Source organism: Elgaria multicarinata, chromosome 4, assembly GCF_023053635.1.
Source record: "Elgaria multicarinata webbii isolate HBS135686 ecotype San Diego chromosome 4, rElgMul1.1.pri, whole genome shotgun sequence".
In the NCBI taxonomy this organism is placed as follows: domain Eukaryota; kingdom Metazoa; phylum Chordata; class Lepidosauria; order Squamata; family Anguidae; genus Elgaria; species Elgaria multicarinata.
The window spans coordinates 41,129,001-41,146,937 of NC_086174.1; the positions used below are offsets into that span (position 1 = coordinate 41,129,001).

At 43.7% G+C, this 17,937-nt stretch overlaps 1 protein-coding gene across 1 annotated transcript in view; it reads left to right on the forward strand.

The window, feature by feature from the left end:
- Nucleotides 1-17,937, forward strand: part of CAPN13 (calpain 13) — a 114,944-nt gene that overhangs the window by 80,490 nt on the left and 16,517 nt on the right. The window contains exons 14-21 of the mRNA XM_063125393.1: nt 1,402-1,441; nt 1,882-1,919; nt 3,782-3,836; nt 8,109-8,166; nt 8,620-8,693; nt 12,905-12,973; nt 13,177-13,255; nt 17,172-17,288. Of these exons, the coding sequence (XP_062981463.1) occupies nt 1,402-1,441; nt 1,882-1,919; nt 3,782-3,836; nt 8,109-8,166; nt 8,620-8,693; nt 12,905-12,973; nt 13,177-13,255; nt 17,172-17,288 (530 nt within the window). The remainder of the gene's footprint in view (nt 1-1,401; nt 1,442-1,881; nt 1,920-3,781; nt 3,837-8,108; nt 8,167-8,619; nt 8,694-12,904; nt 12,974-13,176; nt 13,256-17,171; nt 17,289-17,937) is intronic.

The window sequence follows — 17,937 nt, forward strand, 5'->3', positions numbered from 1 at the left end:
TTGACACTTATATACTGTACTAATGGTGTGCTAAGATACTAGTGATGTGAATGATCAAATATTGAGACACTGAAGGTCACAAACCAAAAAGAGATACAATATAGGGGAAACAGTTGTGATATCCAGGGTCCTTTCATATTCACATCAGAACAACGCAGAAATTTACAAGGCTCAAATTGGGTGGAATCCAATGGTGTCCATCAGTCAGCAAAATTGATACTTTTGGTAAGATGGATTCCCTCTCCTCCCTGCAGCTTCCCCACCCACCCAAAATCTGCTACAGAGGATTGGAGGACTATCTGGAGCAGACCTCGGGGTGCAGGAGGAGAAAACGGAGGGGAACTCCTGCAGCATGAGCAAACTGTTGAATGCTGCCCAATGTTCAGAAGGCTTCTAGAGGCTATTTGACTTCCATTAGCAATAGCCCTTAGAGATTAATGGGTTTTTAATTATCTTTTATTGTGAATATCAACAAAACAGAACAAAAAATACATCATGAAAAGGGGGGAGCCATATATTACGTATATAAGATTATTGTCATTTCCCAACTTTTTCCTTCCCAGCCATTTGTCTGTTCAAAATCCCTCTCCCTGGTTGCTTTCCTTCCTGAGTAGTAAAAGATACAGGACCTGCTTCTTTTAACTCTTGGAGTGGAAAGCAGCTGGGGAGGGGGCAACTTTGTGCTGACATATACTGGAAAGAAAAGAGTTAATGACCCTTCTCTCCCCCCCCCCCCAAGCTGTCACTGAACTAGTCCTCTCCTCGGCCTGGAACTGTCCACAGTTGGTTTATCTGAGTTTTTGAAAGCCCTTGAGGGGGGAAAATGTGGAATTATATATAACTTTTAGTCCCACCTGTGTTTTATTCAGGCACAGTGAATTCACTTCACACTGTCCTTAAGAACACACCAGACTCCTCCCTCCATGTCTTCCCATAGACTGTTACAGGCCTGGGCTTGGTGCCCTGTTCCGGCTAAGGAGATGTCTATAAATTTGAACATAAATCATTTAAGTTACCACCACCTAAATATAAAGGTCAAATTCCAGTGGAAGCTGTTGGCTTCAAAGTCAGTGAGGGGATAAATCCACTCCAGGTTTCAATCAGAACCAGTCAGAACTCCAACAGAGCTATCCAAAGCTCCTTTAGAGTTCTGACTGAAACCTGGAGCAGATTCACCACCACCCTGATTTCAGAGCCACCAGCCCCCACTGCAGGATTCAATAGCCAAGATGTAACAGACAACAGACTGCCCTCATTTGACAATGAGAACAATGAAAAACTCTTGTTCTATCCTGATGCAGTTCTCATTTTTATAGATCTCTCTCTCTCTCTCTCTCTCTCTCTCTCTCTCTCTCTCTCTCTCTCTCTCTCTCTCTTTCTCTCTCTTTCTCTCTCTCTCAGGGAACCAAATACTGAGCTCATTCGAGCAGAAGGGACAACGGTATGTAGATGTAAAAAATGATGTAGTTGTCTGAAGTGTGTTGGTTACTTGGTGACTTGTAGAGCTAGCCATAGCTAATCCTGACCCTGCCTTTTTGTACTCTCCCCAGGGCTTAAGAGATCATACCTAAGAACAGAGAATACCCTGTGCTTTTATAACTGTGTGGTAGAAGAATGCCAATAGAAATTAGAGCTGTGCACAAATGGCTCTTGAAAGTCTCCACCCTGTTTGTGGGCAGAGAAATGGGGGACGGGACAGTTTCACTGAATTTCTCCGTGGGGAGGAGAGAATCTTCTTTTCTTTTCTTTTAAGGCTTTCTGGCTTTTTTGTGCTGCCCCTGCAGGTGACAACAGTATCCACTGTGTTGGCACCCTGCTTCCCCCCATTTTGCATCCAGCACAATGCAGGTGTGAGGGGAGAAGTGTTGTGTCCAGCTCTAGGGAAAAGATGGAGCTAGTGCTGTGCCAAAATCTCTCCTCCAATTTCCTGGAAGTTTTCTTCCTCCATGGAAGAGGCTTCCATTGTCCTGCCTCATTCTCAGGCAACCCCCCCCCCACAATTTCAAATATAACTTGATGGGATCTGAGCTGGATGTGACCGAACAAGAAAGAGATCTTGGGGTTGTGGTGGACAGCTCAATGAAAATGTCCACCCAGTGTGTGGCTGCTGTAAAGGGGGAAAACTCCATATCAGGCGTTATAAGAAAGGGAATTGAGAATAAAATTGCCAGTATCATTCTGCCTTTATACAAATCTACCACACTGAGAATACTGTGTACAGTTCTGGTCACCACACCTAAAAAAGATATTATAGAGCTGGAAAAAGTACAGAAAAGGGAAACGAAAATGATTAAGGGGCTGGAGCATCTCCCCGACGAGGAAAGGTTACAACAGCTGAGATTGTTTAGCTTGGAAAAAAGGAGGCTAAGGGGAGACATGATAGAGGGGTACAAAATGATGCATGGTGTGGAGAATGTGGAGAGGGAGACATTTTCTCCCTCTCTCAAAATACTACAATGTTGGGTCATTCCACAAAGCTGATTGGTGGGAGTTTTGCGACAAATAAAAGGAAGGGCTTCTTCACACAGCGCATAGTTAAATTATGGAACTCGCTACCACAAGATGTAGTGATGGCCACCAATTTGGATGGCTTTAAAAGGGGGTTGGATAAATTCCTGGAGGAGAAGGCAATCAGTGGCTACTAGCCCTGATGGTTGTGTGCTGCCTCCAATATTCGAGGCACTAAGCCTGTGTGCATCAGTTGCTGGGGAACATGGGTGGGAGGGTGCTGTTGCACCATGCCCTGCTTTGTTGATCCCTGGTTGACAGCTGGTTGGCCACTGTGTGAACAGAATGCTGGACTGGATGGATCCTTGGTCTGATCCAGCATGTCCCTTCTTATGTTCTTATATTTTATAATGTATTATTGTGGTATTTGTGAGCTTACCCAATCACTGTGAGGCACCCAAGGGTCACAACACGCTCCTTCACCGGCAACCATGTGATGGGTTCCCTTCTTGGAAAGGTCCCATTGTGCTTTAATGAGACAGTGCCATCTAGTGGCAGAGAGATGCTACTTTTTCTGGATATTACCACATTATCTCTGTGTTTTTCAAATGCATGATATCCAGGGGATAGCACAGGAGACATCCTGGCTGTTAACAACATCGTGTAACATCGTGTAAAAGCTCCATGAGTGGCCAAGCACGAGCGTGCTATAAATCGCTCGTTTAGAGAAGCTCCATGTCTCCCAGCTTTGATAGTTCCCCGTCTTGTCCTTTTTGTCTCTTTTCACCTTCGTTTTGCTCCATAAACCTGGCGCATTCTCCCTTTGAGTGACTGCCAATTGCAGTCCTCCTAGAGGCTTTGTCAAAATCATGTTTGAAGCCTTGCTGTTTGACAAAGCCTTCATAAAATAACACTCCTCTCTTTTGCTTGTTGGCTGATTATTATTACAGTGCAGCTTTCTTTATCTCTACACCCTAGAGCTTGCACATCCAAGTGATTTGGGTTAATCTGAAGTTTGGATGTATGGGAATGCAGCTTATTTTTGCCTGAATTAACGTAGGGCCACAGGGTGGAATTTAGTGAATTCAGGTAATTAGGAAGGGATAATTGAGGATCAGATAATAGGGTTCTGTTGTATTGCATTTTTTCTTGCCGTCAGACTTTTGAGGATGTGGCTGGATCTTTTGTGTGTGTGCGTGCACGCAAATGTTGCCGATCGTAAATTGCTAGAAACATCTGCGGGTCATGTGAATAATAATAAGATGTCTTGTGCTGACTGATTTTTGTGACTGATTTTTGTACATGCCTGCTTTCCTTTGATCTAGAATATGCCCAAGCGGAATCAAGACAACTCCTACGAAAACATCTTCCTAAGATATGCTAAACAGGTACATTGAAGGGGGGGGGGTTCACCCCTGTGTGCATCAACAAGGCATGTGGAATTGGGATAATAAAAGTCTCCCATCTTGCTTTTCATCCAGGCTTCAGAAATGTAGATCTGAAATGTTTATCTCAAAACTCCGTTGATTTGCCTGCCACTATAACAAATAGGGAAACAGACCCAAGCTGGAATATAATAGATGGCTCAGGGCTGATTGCTTGTGGGGAGAAAGGTGTTCCTGAAAACAAGCAATTAGCAATAACCTTTGGCTACAAATATACGTGAGTGTGTATATGATATTTTACTCTGATCAGAATGACTTCCAGTTTGCACTTGCTGCGTTTGGAAAGCAGACATCAGTCAATGTTTGGGTAATTGATTCTCATTCTTTCTGAGCCGAGCTGCCCGTGTTCACAGGAGATGCTCTTAATGGCTTAATAAACTGTTATAAAGGACTCCTTGACTTAGTCAAGAGAAAAATTGCTGCCAAAAGCCTCTACACAATAGACCTCTTGCAGCTAATAGTTATATCAATGCATAAAAGGTGAAAATGACACTGCCTGCTGCGAATAATGCACAAGGTTTGTCTCTGGGAGCAGTAAGGGCAAGGAAGGGAAGATTTTACAAGGCTCATGAGTCAGGCAACTCCAAGCTGGAGGGCAGCGGGCCAGATTCTCAGCCCTTTGACACGGTGAAGTTATGATGCCAGCACGGCAGAGGCACCGTGCAATGCAGCTGCTGCCACACCAGACAATCCTATTTCTACGCAGCAAAAAAAAAACACCCCAATGCGGAGTGTTATCACCTCTTTCTTAATATAGGGAAATCAGAATTTGCTGGTGATTTCTCCTCAAAATACCTGTTGAAAATCACGACAGGTTGCCATTTCCTGCCTACTCAGGGAAGTGGCTGCTTTGATGCTGAGACGGCGCGCTGACTTACACACTGTGTTCAAAATGGGACAGAATGTTTTTATTAGGAAAAAAAAGGAACATGCACATCCTTAATACAGAAAAAGAAAGAGTTAGACTTACAGAAAAGTTGTCGACAGAGATCCTGTCCCCTCTCCGGAAAGAAGAAAAGAAGATGTTCCCTTAGAGTTGGGTTAGAAGGCAAGGCCATCCCCATGAGGTGAAACCTGGGAGATTCAGGTCAGATAAAAGGAAGTACATGTTCACATAGCACATAGTTAAACTATGGAAGTCACTACCACAGATGAAATGATAGTCACCAATTTGGATGGCTTTAGAAGTAGAGGATGAGACTTCCAAAGGCGACTAGTCCTGATGGCTATATGTACCTCCAGTATCAGAGGAGTATGTCTGTGTTCACTAGTTGCTGGGGAACATGGGCAGGAGGGTGCTGTTGCACTCATGTCCTGCTTGTGAGTTTCCCATGTACAGCTTGTTGGGTACTGTGTGAACAGACAGCTGGACTAGACGGACCCTTGGTCTGATCCAGCAGGGCTCTTCTCATGCTCTTATGTTCTTAACCAATCTTTGTCTCTCTTAGCTATACCTCCAATCCTTATATATACTGTCTCATGTCATCTATGCTACTCTTATATGTAAGCAAAACTTTATGGCAGGTTTGTATAGCCTTTTGCCTTAAATAAGCTCAGTTGCAATGCCTTCTAAGCTTCTTAGACTAATGACATCTTGTTGGCAATTATCTAAGAATGAAAAGTTAAGCAGACGTCAAGTTGCTTTGGGGAGAAGTGTGTAGCCTTGGGACTAGGAGAATCACAATGTTTGGATCGTGAAGAAGTCAGAATGTATATAAAAGATCTGACTTCATTAAAAAAAATCTATGAACAAAGTGGTTATTCTTTTTAAAACAACAAATGTATATATTCTGAAGCTGATGTGATGAATGTTGAGAGTCAGACATGAATGCTGACCACCCCAGCCATATTCTGTTAATATATAAAACTAAAGATATATTTCTATGTTAAAGATCTCATTTCTGTTTCGTATGTTGTCAAATATACATATACCTCTCCCTAATCAGATAGTGACAATTATACCCACAGTGCAATCTTCAGTATATATACTCAGAGGTAAGTTCCATTGTATTCAATAGAGCTTACACTCCAGTAAGTGTGCATAGGATTGCAACCTTTGAGCATTATTTCGACATTCACTATTTTATCTCAGAGATTTAAGACATTTGCAAAGTACATCTGAGACTGTCATTATTGACGTGTGTATGTCATTCACCACATTTCAGACAATCGCTGTAACTGAAGGGGTGTCTAAACGAACAACCCCTCACATAATGAGAGGGAAAGCAGAATTGTGTCTGTCAGCCCTACTTCCCACAGCTGCACCAATTCGCCACATCCCCCACTGGCTGCACATTTAACCAAAACAGGCAAGAGCCCTAGGCATGTTACAACCTATAGATTGTACAACAATGGAACCAGTTACCTAGGGAGGTTGTGGGCTCTCCCATACTAGAGGCATTCAAGAGGCCTCTGGACAACCATCTGTCAGGGATGCTTTGAAGTGGATTCCTGCATTGAGCAGGAAGTTGGACTCGATGGCCTTATAGGCCCCTTCCAACTCTATTATTCTAGGATTCTATGATGTAGGATCTCTTCTTATGCTGAATGAATGCATGGTCTGGGGGTGGGGGAAGCATGTATGTTTCCTTTTCTTCTTTACAGGCATTTCTGTTTGTTATGGTCATTTTCTCCATTCATACAGCTCATTCAACCATTTGTTTATTCATTTCCCCTCCCTTCAGTATGGTAACTGTTTAGCACTTTATTTTATTTATTTATTTTATTTAGAGTATTTTTATCCCACACCTCAGCCAAAAGGCTCTCGGAGCGGCTTACAATGTATCAATAAAGAAGACAGTCCCTACCCTCAGGCTTACATTCTAAAAAAAGACATGACACACAAGGAAAAGTGTATGGAGGGAAGAGGGAGAAAATAAAAAGAAATTAAGGAGACTGCTTAGGCTGGTGGGAAGGCCCTGCTCCGTCCTCTCATCTCCCAATGGAGGGGCAAACCAACAGCTCCTTCTTCCCCACAGGGTGAAGATGTTAGCCCTGTCGGGGGGGAGTCCAACTGAAGCAGGCTCCAATGGTGCCTGCATGCTCCAGTCTCCCTCGCAGTACTTTGGGATTGTACTGCAATCATCTTAAATGTTAGGTAGTAAAACCTAACATTTGTGCCTCTAGAATACACAAACTCAGAGGGAGAAAGATAAATAAATCACTTTTTTTAAAAAAAAAAAAATCAGTACTAAATAAATCAAGGGCAGAATGAGAAGAAGCAATATCTTCAGGTTAACGGAGCATCCAAGCTGTGAAGACACCTGGATCCCATACCATTTTCTGCTGTTTTCTATCAGTTGTAATTGTTCTGTGTACTTTACTGATGTCTTTCCTGGAGTAGTGTAAAAAAAAGCCCCAAGAAACAAAATATAAATGCAGTCTAGAGAAGAGGGATACAGAGAGAGGGGAGGGAGAAGAAGAGGACGAGTATGTTCTTGGACAAAGTTTGCAAATGCAGTGATACAAATGGAAATTATTAACGTAGAGGTGATGCTGAATGTAGAATCAGGACCAATGTAAGCAATAAGTATAGAGCATAATTCACTGCAGGGATGGGGACCATCTTGCGCTCCAGATATTTTTGACTGCAACAAGGATGGGAGACAAGTTCATTTGGTTCGCATTTTAATGTGAAACTTACCTAATTCTGCACTTTTAAAACCAATACACAAACCAAAATCCACACTTCTCTGAATAGTGCAATGAAATTCTCCAACCATAAAATGCATACAAAAATGCACATATAATGCTAAAAATACATTATATTAGGAAAATAGCTTGGGGAAAGTGTATATTAGGCAGAAGTGCATACAAAAATGCTGCATGTATTAGGAGAAGTGATTCCAGAATTTTCATGTGAATGTTTTTAAAAAAGAAATTCTCAAAGTTCAGAATGAACTGAATGTAAGATTTCAGGAGAAACTGAAATTGACAGAATCACCTATCCCTAACTGCAACTCGCATTTAGCCCCAACCAGCATGGTCATTGGTCAAGGATCTCGGCAGGTACAGTCCAACAACATCTGGAGGTCCATCACTTCCCTATCCCTGATCTAATGTGGAGCTCCTCCTGTGTGAGTCAACAAAATAAATGGAAGATGAATTAGAGGACTATGGAGCAAAGAGACTGATATTGTTTTAATGGATTTGTCAACAAGACTCGTTCCAGTGGATCATACCATTGATAAGCATTTCTCTTGGGTTCTCAATTAGGGTTCCTATTTGGATGCCTCACAACTGCAAAGAATCCTTAATGAAGTAGTCCTGGAAGGTAATGTTCATTGTTTATGGCCAGCAATGATTTTTCTAGGTTTTTTTCTTCAGTCTTATATGCTAATCAATCAGGAACATTTTTTTAATAACTGGGACCATATTTTGAACTGAACAGTAAGCGAAGTGCCAGCCACATTGTCTGCACTCACTCACTCCTTACCATGGGAGTAGAATTCCCAATTCCAATTATTATTCCAGCCCTTGGAAGACGGAATCCTCACTGGACATTTGCACATTTCAATCCCCACATTTCTAAATGGAAAAGCAGGCCTGGGTCCTCTCCCAATTGTGCCTCTTGTGCATTGCACAAAACAAGAAGTGTGAAACAGTGCGTCATCGTGGAGCTAGGCTCCAAATTCCTGGGGGTTAAAAGTAAATCATTTCACCACGTCATGCCCTCTCAACCTCCTTATTCTTCGTGTAAGTTGCTTTCTGATTTATCCATTTATAGATCTAATGGCCAGTCTGGGAAGCGGAGATGGATTCAGCTTCGATTCATGCAGGAGCCTTTTAGCTCTGATGGATGTATCTTTTCAACAAATGTAATAAACCTTCCTGGTGCTGCCCTTTCCTTGCTTTGAGTTATGGCTGTGCTGAGCTTCCCATTGTAGGAGCTCTGTGAGTAAATATTTGCCATAAGAGCTACCCGAGGGAATCTATCAATTATCATATTCTTCCCTCTAAGGGGCTTTCTTTCTATTAGAGTCAAGTTGAAGGGGGAGAAGATTATAATAATACCTGGATGTCACCATCTTCTGCAGCCCTCTTACTGCCAAAGCCCACATACAGTGCATATCCCACTTCATTCATCCAAGAAAACATCATATTGCATGGAGAAACGTAAAGAACTGGCCACAGTTTGCGTCCAGACTAATTTTCCAGGTGTAGCCATCATGGTTTCATCCACACATGCAGCCCAATTTAGGGTGGACCGGTGTCCTATTTTGCAGAAGACAGTCCTCTTTTTGAAGTGCTGGCAGAGGACAATTCCTCTATTTGAAGGTGCCCTCTATCTGACAGGCTGTCCAGTCAGTGGTTTAATTGCACAGCCATGTTTAAAGTCAATAAGGAGAAAGGGCAGGGGAACCCATTAACAGTTACTGGCAGCAGACTGAGCAGACAGACAGGGCACCTGTTCAGTCTTCTCCACTATAGTGAGATGCATTGTATTTCTATTTAAATTATAGCTATTATAATGTGCACCTATGCATATAAATTTGCATATGCAAATTAATGTCCTCATCTTTGGTGACACAATTCCTCTTTTGGAGCAATGCACAAGTGGTCACCCTATCGGTCCTACACATGCATTTACTCAAAGGTAAGTCTCACTGACTTGAACGTGAGACTCCCCCTGCCCATGTTATGCCCACTGGATGGACAAGATAGCTTTCAAAAAGTGATGTTCTTTGTCTGCAAGGCAAGGGATGGAGAGAAGCAACAGGGCACCTGACATGAGTTACTGCCTTCTCCCACTACCTCTTTCTTCTTCCCCCTTGAGCTTTTACATTGTTTTTGCTTCTGCAAAAAAGGATGCTCCTAACAGCCTGGGACCACGATTGTGCTGTGGGATAGAGTGTTCAGGGATGATTCTCCTTATTCACTGTCTTCTCTGACATAATCACATGTGTCCTCTTCCCCAGCACAACTGTGGCAGCAGCTGTGGGGGGTGCACAGGGGTACTGTGGGTACATCTGGCAGCTTGGCATCCATTGCAAGCCACACAGCTGGCTTCCAAGGGCTGTATGCAGCCCATGGACCAATGGTTGTCCATCCAGTTCTTGTACTGTTAACAAGACAAATACTGGAAAAGTAGAACAAAAGAGGCCCTTAGTAGAAGCATAAATTCTATCCAGGGCTCTCAATCTCTTTAATTCGCCTTTTCTTTGTTCTGGACATTGGAGTAATTCTGAAAAACAGCCATAACATTGTCAATGAATGAATAAAACATGACCAGCAGCCTTTCTGTCTGCTTCCAGATTTTTGTGTCTCCATCTGGAAAGGGACTTCCTATGGCTAACAATTCCATCAAGCCTTCAGGAAAAGGTTATGCATTAAAGACACGCATAGGAAGATTGATGTAGCCACTTTTCAGCCTCTGTTTTTATTCCAAGACCTTTCATTTATCAAGTTATCCTACAACCTGTATAATAGGCCATAAAGTCATGATTTGCCTCCCTAGGTGAATTTGTTGACAGCAGCATTTAGAGATGTGCGAACAAGAAATGCTCATGTTCACTCAGATTCTCTGAACATCAACTCAGTGCTTGACTCTCCTCAATCTGCATTCATGGTTGTGAACTCTGTTTGTTTTGCATGACTGGGAGAATTGCTCAAAACGAATGCGATTGGACATGAAAGTTGCACGCTCACAAATATCAAAATTGTGCAGATTCTCAAAGTTGCTAAAATTTCCCCCATAGACCAAAGTGTGAAATTGCGCGTTTTTAAAGTTGTACAATGGGGAACCTCTTTCTCGTCAAAATTTACTTATTTTTCAAATGCAAGCACATGTGCGAGAATTTGAGGACTTTTTCACAGAGTGCATCCTCCTGCTTGCCCTTGCACTCAGGGTTGCAAATAGGGCACGGTCATCTGTTTTGCAACATGTCGTTTTGCATTGTAACATGTATGAGGAATGCAGAAAGAATGTAATCTTTCCATTATTAACAGCCTTTTTTGGATGTAACCCCACAACTTTGGTATTAATTTGTTTAAGGGATGTGTCCTCCCATATTACTGAAAGGGTCTCTAAGTTTCTAATGACCTCAGTGCAAATTAGAAAAATAATGTTGCAATCCTCCTGAGAGAAGGAACGTCACAAAGCTGTATTTTGTTTTTATGTCACTTTTTATCTATCCTTTGTATGTTTTATATTGATTTTGCAGGTCTGTGTCCGTAATAAATAATTGAGGTAACTAATTGAGGAATTCTCATACATCCCTAGTGGCATTCCCCTGCTCTTCTTAGTTGACTGTAACTCACTAGAATCTGCTCCTTAGGGTCATTAGCAGCTAAAACCATATTAGGAGAAGCATACCTTAATACGGTTTATTTAAGGAGCAATCCAATGGCCACTAGTCACTGCCTAGATGTCCATAGCATTTTTCAGTTTCTGGGAACCAAGGTTGGAGCCAGCACTCTAACTCAGTTCCCAGAAACCACTCACCCCACCGCCTCTCCTAGCACTTTGTACCTGGTGCGGTGCTCCCCATGCCAGCTGCTTCTTGGGCACTTAGGAAAAGAAGAGGGTGAGCACAAAAGGTGGGGTGGCCAGGGTAAGGGAGGGGTGGAGACTGCAGAAACTGCTGTATGAAGTTTCCTATTGGTTCTCCGGCCTATTGAGGGAGGGCTCTCTGAAGCTGCGGATAAACACTCAAAATTGAGCATCTAGCAAAAATTGGAGGATGAATGGAGCATGGAGGAGAAGATCCCCTCTGTGCTCCATCCACCCTGCATTGGATAGACGTTAGCCTCCTGGTTCAGAAGCCTATGACTATCCCGATAGGATTGTGCCCTTATTTAGTTATTTTATTTATTTGTTTATTTATTTATTGCACTTTTCAACTGTCCAATAATTCAAGTACTCTGGAAAGTGTTCAGGTAAATCAAAACCATAAAATACAAAAGAGTAAACAATTACTTAAAAAGCACACAATAAAAACCAAGATGCAGCCCACAGTAAGGATAAAAACTACAGTAAAACTATCAGTAAAATAAAACAGTGCAAAAATCTAAAAGTATTAAAAGCAGTACTTAAAATGCCTGGGAGAATAAAATGATCTTCATTTGGTAATCTTGCCTCATTTTGCAGGGGCACCTGGAGCTTCAGGCCTTAGCTAGACCTAAGGTTTATCCCGGGATCGTCCCGGGGTCATCCCTGCCTACTCCCGGGATCCCCTGTGCGTCATTTACATGAACAGGGATGACCTTGGGATGATCCCAGGATAAACCTTAGGTCTAGCTAAGGCCTCAGACTTTAGGGGCCTGGTGGGTAGGTATGGGAGGAGATGTTCCTTTGGGTTACCTGGTCCCAAGCTGATTAGGGCTTTCTAAGGTAAAACCAGCAGTTTGAATTGGGTTCAGGAATGGACTAGCCAATTATAGATGGCAAAGTACTGATATAGATGGCAAGTTTAAAGATACTTTATACAGTATTTGCTTCTGTCACAACAAAGTGGCAGCAATCCTGGCAGTCTCCAGGGGCACCTAACCCACAATTCCTTGCTCTAAGGAAGGACCCTTTCTCAGAGTGAAATATGGAGTGGCCAATCCAGAAAGCTCCACCAGAGTTCCACCACCATTTTCTGCTGAGACAAATACTGCGGTAGTAAACAATGGCAGTGGTGTTTCACTAGGGAATGCTGAGAGTTATGGGTCTTATTTTTCCTGGCTCAGTATGCAAATGATGGAGCCCTTTGTCGAGTTTTTTCTCTGATATGCCAGTTTTCTGTATGTACAGACTTTTTTTTAAAAAAAAAAAAAATTAATGTGGAGAGACATTCAAAAATATGACGCTCCACCTTCAGTTTGATATGGTACAATCCAGAAAATGCTGCACCACCTCATTTTTCATCTCAAGCCAGCCCAGATGTAAAACTTAAGGAAACAAATCAGCGGACCGTGATATTTAGGGTACTTTCCCCACTATGGGACACAAAGGAGTGCACAAGCTTATGTTTTGTGTTGAAGTGTTGTCTAATCAGAACCGACTTATAACTTGACCACACATACAGATAGATGCCAATGGACTACTTACACTGCAAAACTTTGAAAAACTTTGGAAAGATATCAAAAAGTATAAGGTAGTGAGACTTATGAACTCTCAACTGCATGCTTTGCTCTTTTTGTTGCTGTTACCCTTTCAACATTTAAAAAATCATTAATGGTCTCATATTCCTCCCCTCATATCTCTTGAAGGGGTGCTAAGATGATTACTATAAACAGGTATTGTTTCTAGAATTTTTCTTGTTTTAAAATACTATCCCCAAGTTTAAATATTTTCCAGGACATTTTTAGAAGCGAAGATGAAAATGATCATGGATTCCTCAATGTTTCCAATTTGGGAAAAGCAATACAGAATACAGGTATGCTGACATACTCTGAAGATATTTTCCAGTTAAGGCTGGTTTAATGTTCAAATCTAATACATTTTTGGAAGGAACTTTTGAAACAGAGAAATTTAACAGGTGAAGCTAAAATGTGTCAGCCTGCCAGGCATAACAGCAGTTTTTTTTTGGGGGGGGGTTGTGTATGTGTGTAGGGGTGGTGTGGCAGTTCTAGTCATGGGTCCTGAAAAGAAGGAGAGGTAAGATAGAAATCTTAGGAATAAATCCATAGATTCCATTTCTCGTGCCATTAGATTCTCAGCAGAATGATGAAGATTGAGTTCATAATGGAACTGAACCTCAAAATTCCTTTGAGTCCACACTGACATCTGCTGGGCCACGTTGGGATTGCAACCCATGCAACCCCTCCCACCCTGTCTCAACTTTCCCAAGTCCTGAAGTGTGATTGAATTGTTCCAACCGAATCTTTTTCTGGGTTCATTTATAATACATGCAGTGCACCACATTGCACACAGAGGAAGCTACCGTCCAATCATGCTGCAGTACAGATGGGTATTTTAGACGCTGAGATAGCTGTTTAAGCTGCATTGTCCACTGTCTGTCATATTTCTTTCCACCCCCATCCCACCCACCCCACGGGGTGGTCAAAAAGAAGATGCAATCAAAAGGCAGCCACAAAACATAGTGAGATTGTTCAGGAGGGGAAAGGAAGAGGGGGGGATTTGGAAGGCCTCTAGAGACTAATATGATTCCTGGTGTGCATTTAGAATTTAGGAAGCGGGCTGGAGAGATGCCCTGACTGCTAGTCACTGGAATTGATCATTAATGTGCTGCATAAAGGAAGGAGCGTGTTGTGATAATCAAGGCAATAAAGTGTAACACAGGAAGGAAAATTGCATGCTGAGCCATCCTTAGAGGCAAACAGTACAGGCAATGAACTAAAGAAAGGTGTGTGTGTGTGTGTGTGTGTGCGAGAGAGAGAGAGAGAAATAAGAATATAAATATGACAAAGTCAGCTTCTTTTCCACTAACAGCAGAATTTAGGAGACAGTGAAGCCCTCTTTAAAATTCCTTCCCCCACTTTACAGCACTGAATACATTCTAGATGCCTTTGAAAAGAGTTCTACAGTCCCATTAAGACAGAAATCCTGCATTGAAAAACCTTGGGGTTTTGTTTTGTTTTGAGTGCTTGTAGTATTTAATCTGCTGCTGGTTTTAATTTGGTTTAATGTGCTCAGATAATTTTATTCTTTGCTGCTGCTTTTCTCGTGTCTTTTTCCTGGGATTTGTTTTGTTTTGTTTTGATCTTTGCGCCTAACATTTAGAATGTATTGTACACCTCCAGAGAACCTGGTTTATGGGGTGGGTTAAAAGTACACCAAATAAATACATAAATTAAGGACTGATAGGTTTAAATCAAATGAATTGCAAATATTTGTTGGCAGACCCAGGATCATATCCTTTACCCCTGTTGTCATCCCCCCCCCCCTTCCATGTGCTTTCTTGTGAAATCAAGCTGTCTGGTTTCCCCTTCTTAATTACTGATCACATATATCAAGTATTTGGAAACTCCGGATGTGAAGGCCTTCAAGCCCCACCTCCTAGAGAAATCCCTGCTGCTGTCTATGATCTGAGATAAAATTGGAAATACAAGTGGTGGGGGACTCCACCAGCACTGGGAAGTGCCCGTTGAGTGGCTTTGTAAACCTCCCAGAGAATTTTGGCTATGGGGTGGTATATAAATGTAATAAATAATATTAATAATAATTTGCACAGCATGTGCTGCCCCTATGGAGATGGTGCATGCCATGTGAGGAGGGGGACTTGGATGGCATTGAAAGAGCCTCCCAGCACTGGCCAAGACTCCTTTTCTATGTGGAGAAAGGCACAGAACTCCCTGCCTCTTGCAGCATGGAGAAAAGTGAAATGGATATGGGATAGAATGACATTTGACAGTGTGGTCATGCCCCACTGACACCATCCAGCCCACAGAATGGACTGGCTTTTGTCCAGCCTGGACCTAGTGCCAGTCCATGGATTTCTGCAGACATCCCCCCCCCCCACTGTATTCTAGTTAAGAATCTGTGTCCTAAAAGCTTAAGTATAAAATCAGTTAATACTTTCTAAAAGTTGGGGAAGAATCTTATGTAAGAATACAGCAGAGTATGGCTTATTACTTGAGAGCTACCAGACTGATTTGGCTCATTCTTGTTTTAAAGTGAAGCTTGAGCGGTGTAAGTGCACAGAAAATTTTGAAACGTCAGAAAAAGTTCAAAGCTCAGGCTTTGGGCAGGTCAGGAAGGGAGAAGGGAGAAGGATGGGGCAAAGGGGAGATCAGTGCATATGCCCTACACTTGCATGTAATGTAACATGCTACACTGTGTGTGATAATGCTGATTCCTGTGCGATCTTAGAGTGAAAAGACAGTTGGTGATAGTTAGAGGAGGAGGAGGAGGAGGAGGAGGATAAGAAGCTGAGGAGAAAGAGCTGAAAGGACACCAGAGAGGGGGAAGAGAGAGAAAGATCTTGCATCATGTGTTTTCGACCTAAAACATCAAGAAGTGGTAAACTATTAGGGGTGTGCACGGACCCCCCGCTCCGCCCCGCAGGCCGATCCGAAAATTTCGGGTCAGCCCGCTTCACGCCGCTCCGCCCATACTCCGCTCCTCTTCGCCGCGGAGCTCCGGCTCCGAATCGGAGCTCTGCAGAGGAGGGGAGTGGTGCCAGGTAAGGCCGGGAGAGGAGGGCGGGAGGTTTACCGGGCCCTGCCGCCATCGCCGCCCATGCGGCGACGGCGGCAGAACCCGTTAAGGGACCAAGGGGGAGGGGGGCCTTACCTGCCTCCATCCGCGGTCCGTCGGCATCTTCAATTGAGCCCGCAAGCGGCCCAGACTTCCTGGTTGAACCACGGTCTCAATTGAAGACGCCGATGGACCGCGGACGGAGGCAGGTAAGGGAGAGGAGGGTAGGGGGGGTTACCGGGCCCTGCCGCTGTCGCCGCATGGGAGACAGCGACAGCGGCAGGGCCTGGTAAACCCCACTTACCTTTCCAGCGGAGCTCCGGATCGAGGCGAAGGATCCGCCTTCACCTCGATCCTCTTCGCCACGCTCCGCTGGCCCCCCAATCCTCTTCGCCTCCGCCTTAAGGGCAGGCGAAGCCCCCCGCTCCGCTTCTAATTCGCCGGTCCGATTAGAAGCGGAGCACATCCCTATAAACTATCTTTTAAAAAAGAATATTCTCAGACTACTAGCCCCCATGGCAACACGGGATTTGCACTGGTAACAATAGAGAAACAATTGTTCACCATGACTTAAAAAATATTGCCTTACCATAGGAGTAGATTAGGTCATGGATGAATCCTCCAAGATGGGAGACCATTTCCATCATTAGGGTCGTACTACCTTTGTTTTCTGGCGCAGTGCCTGTGCCTTTAATTGTTGTATGCCAAGCAGAAATCTGCCTTGTGAAGCATTTTTCATCACTGCAATTTCATTGCAGGAAACTTTCCAATGATCCTGTGATTTTATTGTAAGGCTGAGAGTTAGTGACTTGCTCAGAAAAAAACCTTCAAATGAAAGTTTATGCTCAAGTTTAAATTCAAGTCTTGCAAATCTAAGCATTGCAGTGAAAATCTGAGCCTGACGTTTGTGTAAAACACATGTCTATTTTCATGATTGAGGTTATGCCAGGTTAAGGCTGCCGTCATATGCCCAAGTGCATGGGGGTAAGCATCATTGCAATCAATGGGACTGTAATACCATGCAACTCTTGTTCCAAGTTGTTCATAAGCCATTTTGAGAGTTTGTAAGTTGCCCTGGCCTCAACGCGAGGCATATCAGACAACACTCTGTTCTCTACAGCTGTTGAACATAGACTGCATGTCTTTTTAGTATCACAATCTCCTCTTCAGCCTTCTCCACTTGTTGTTGGTAGGTGTATCCATCAGCGACAAACTCCTCCAGATGATGGCCACGCGGTACGGGGACACCTCCATGAGGATAAACTTTCCAGATTTTGTGTGCTGCATGGTCCGGCTTGAAACTATGGAAAGTAAGTTCCACCCTGTGCCAGTGGAAGAACACCTGAGGCAGGAGGAGGGGGCCTCCTTCTCCTTCTCCTCCCCTCCCACTCACCCCCCAGATGAGAGATCAGATGAATGGGAGATCAGATGAATGGGGTCCCTCCTTAAAGTGTGGCATTGTGAGGTGGCCTTGCAGTCTACCGAGGGGCTCTCCCAGAGCAGGAGGTCAGGAGGGTGGCCTCTTCGGAGAGAATCTCCCAAACAAGGGAATGGGTGGGCAGCCCCTCCAGAGAGGCAGGTCAGGAACTTGGTGCAGCTGGCACGGCTCTCCGGAGAGGCTGCTTGTCTCTTGTTCAAGGGATTTTCCCAGAGCAAGACATTAGGGGAGTGGGCGGGCAAGTGGGTAGGCAGCCTTTCCAGAGAGCCCACCTGCTTGATCTCTTCCTCTGAGCCCTCTTCTGAATCATAGAACCATAGAACAGTAGAGTTGGAAGGGGCCTAAAAGGCCATCGAGTGCAACCCCCTGCTCAATGCAGGAATCCACCCTACAGTATACTTGACAGATGGTTGTCTCTTGTTCAAGAGATTGGGCAGGCAGCCTCTCCAGAGAACCGCCTGCCTGACTTTGTGAGAGGGCTGAGGGCAAGAGATGGAGGGGGAGGTAGCTGCTCCTCTAAG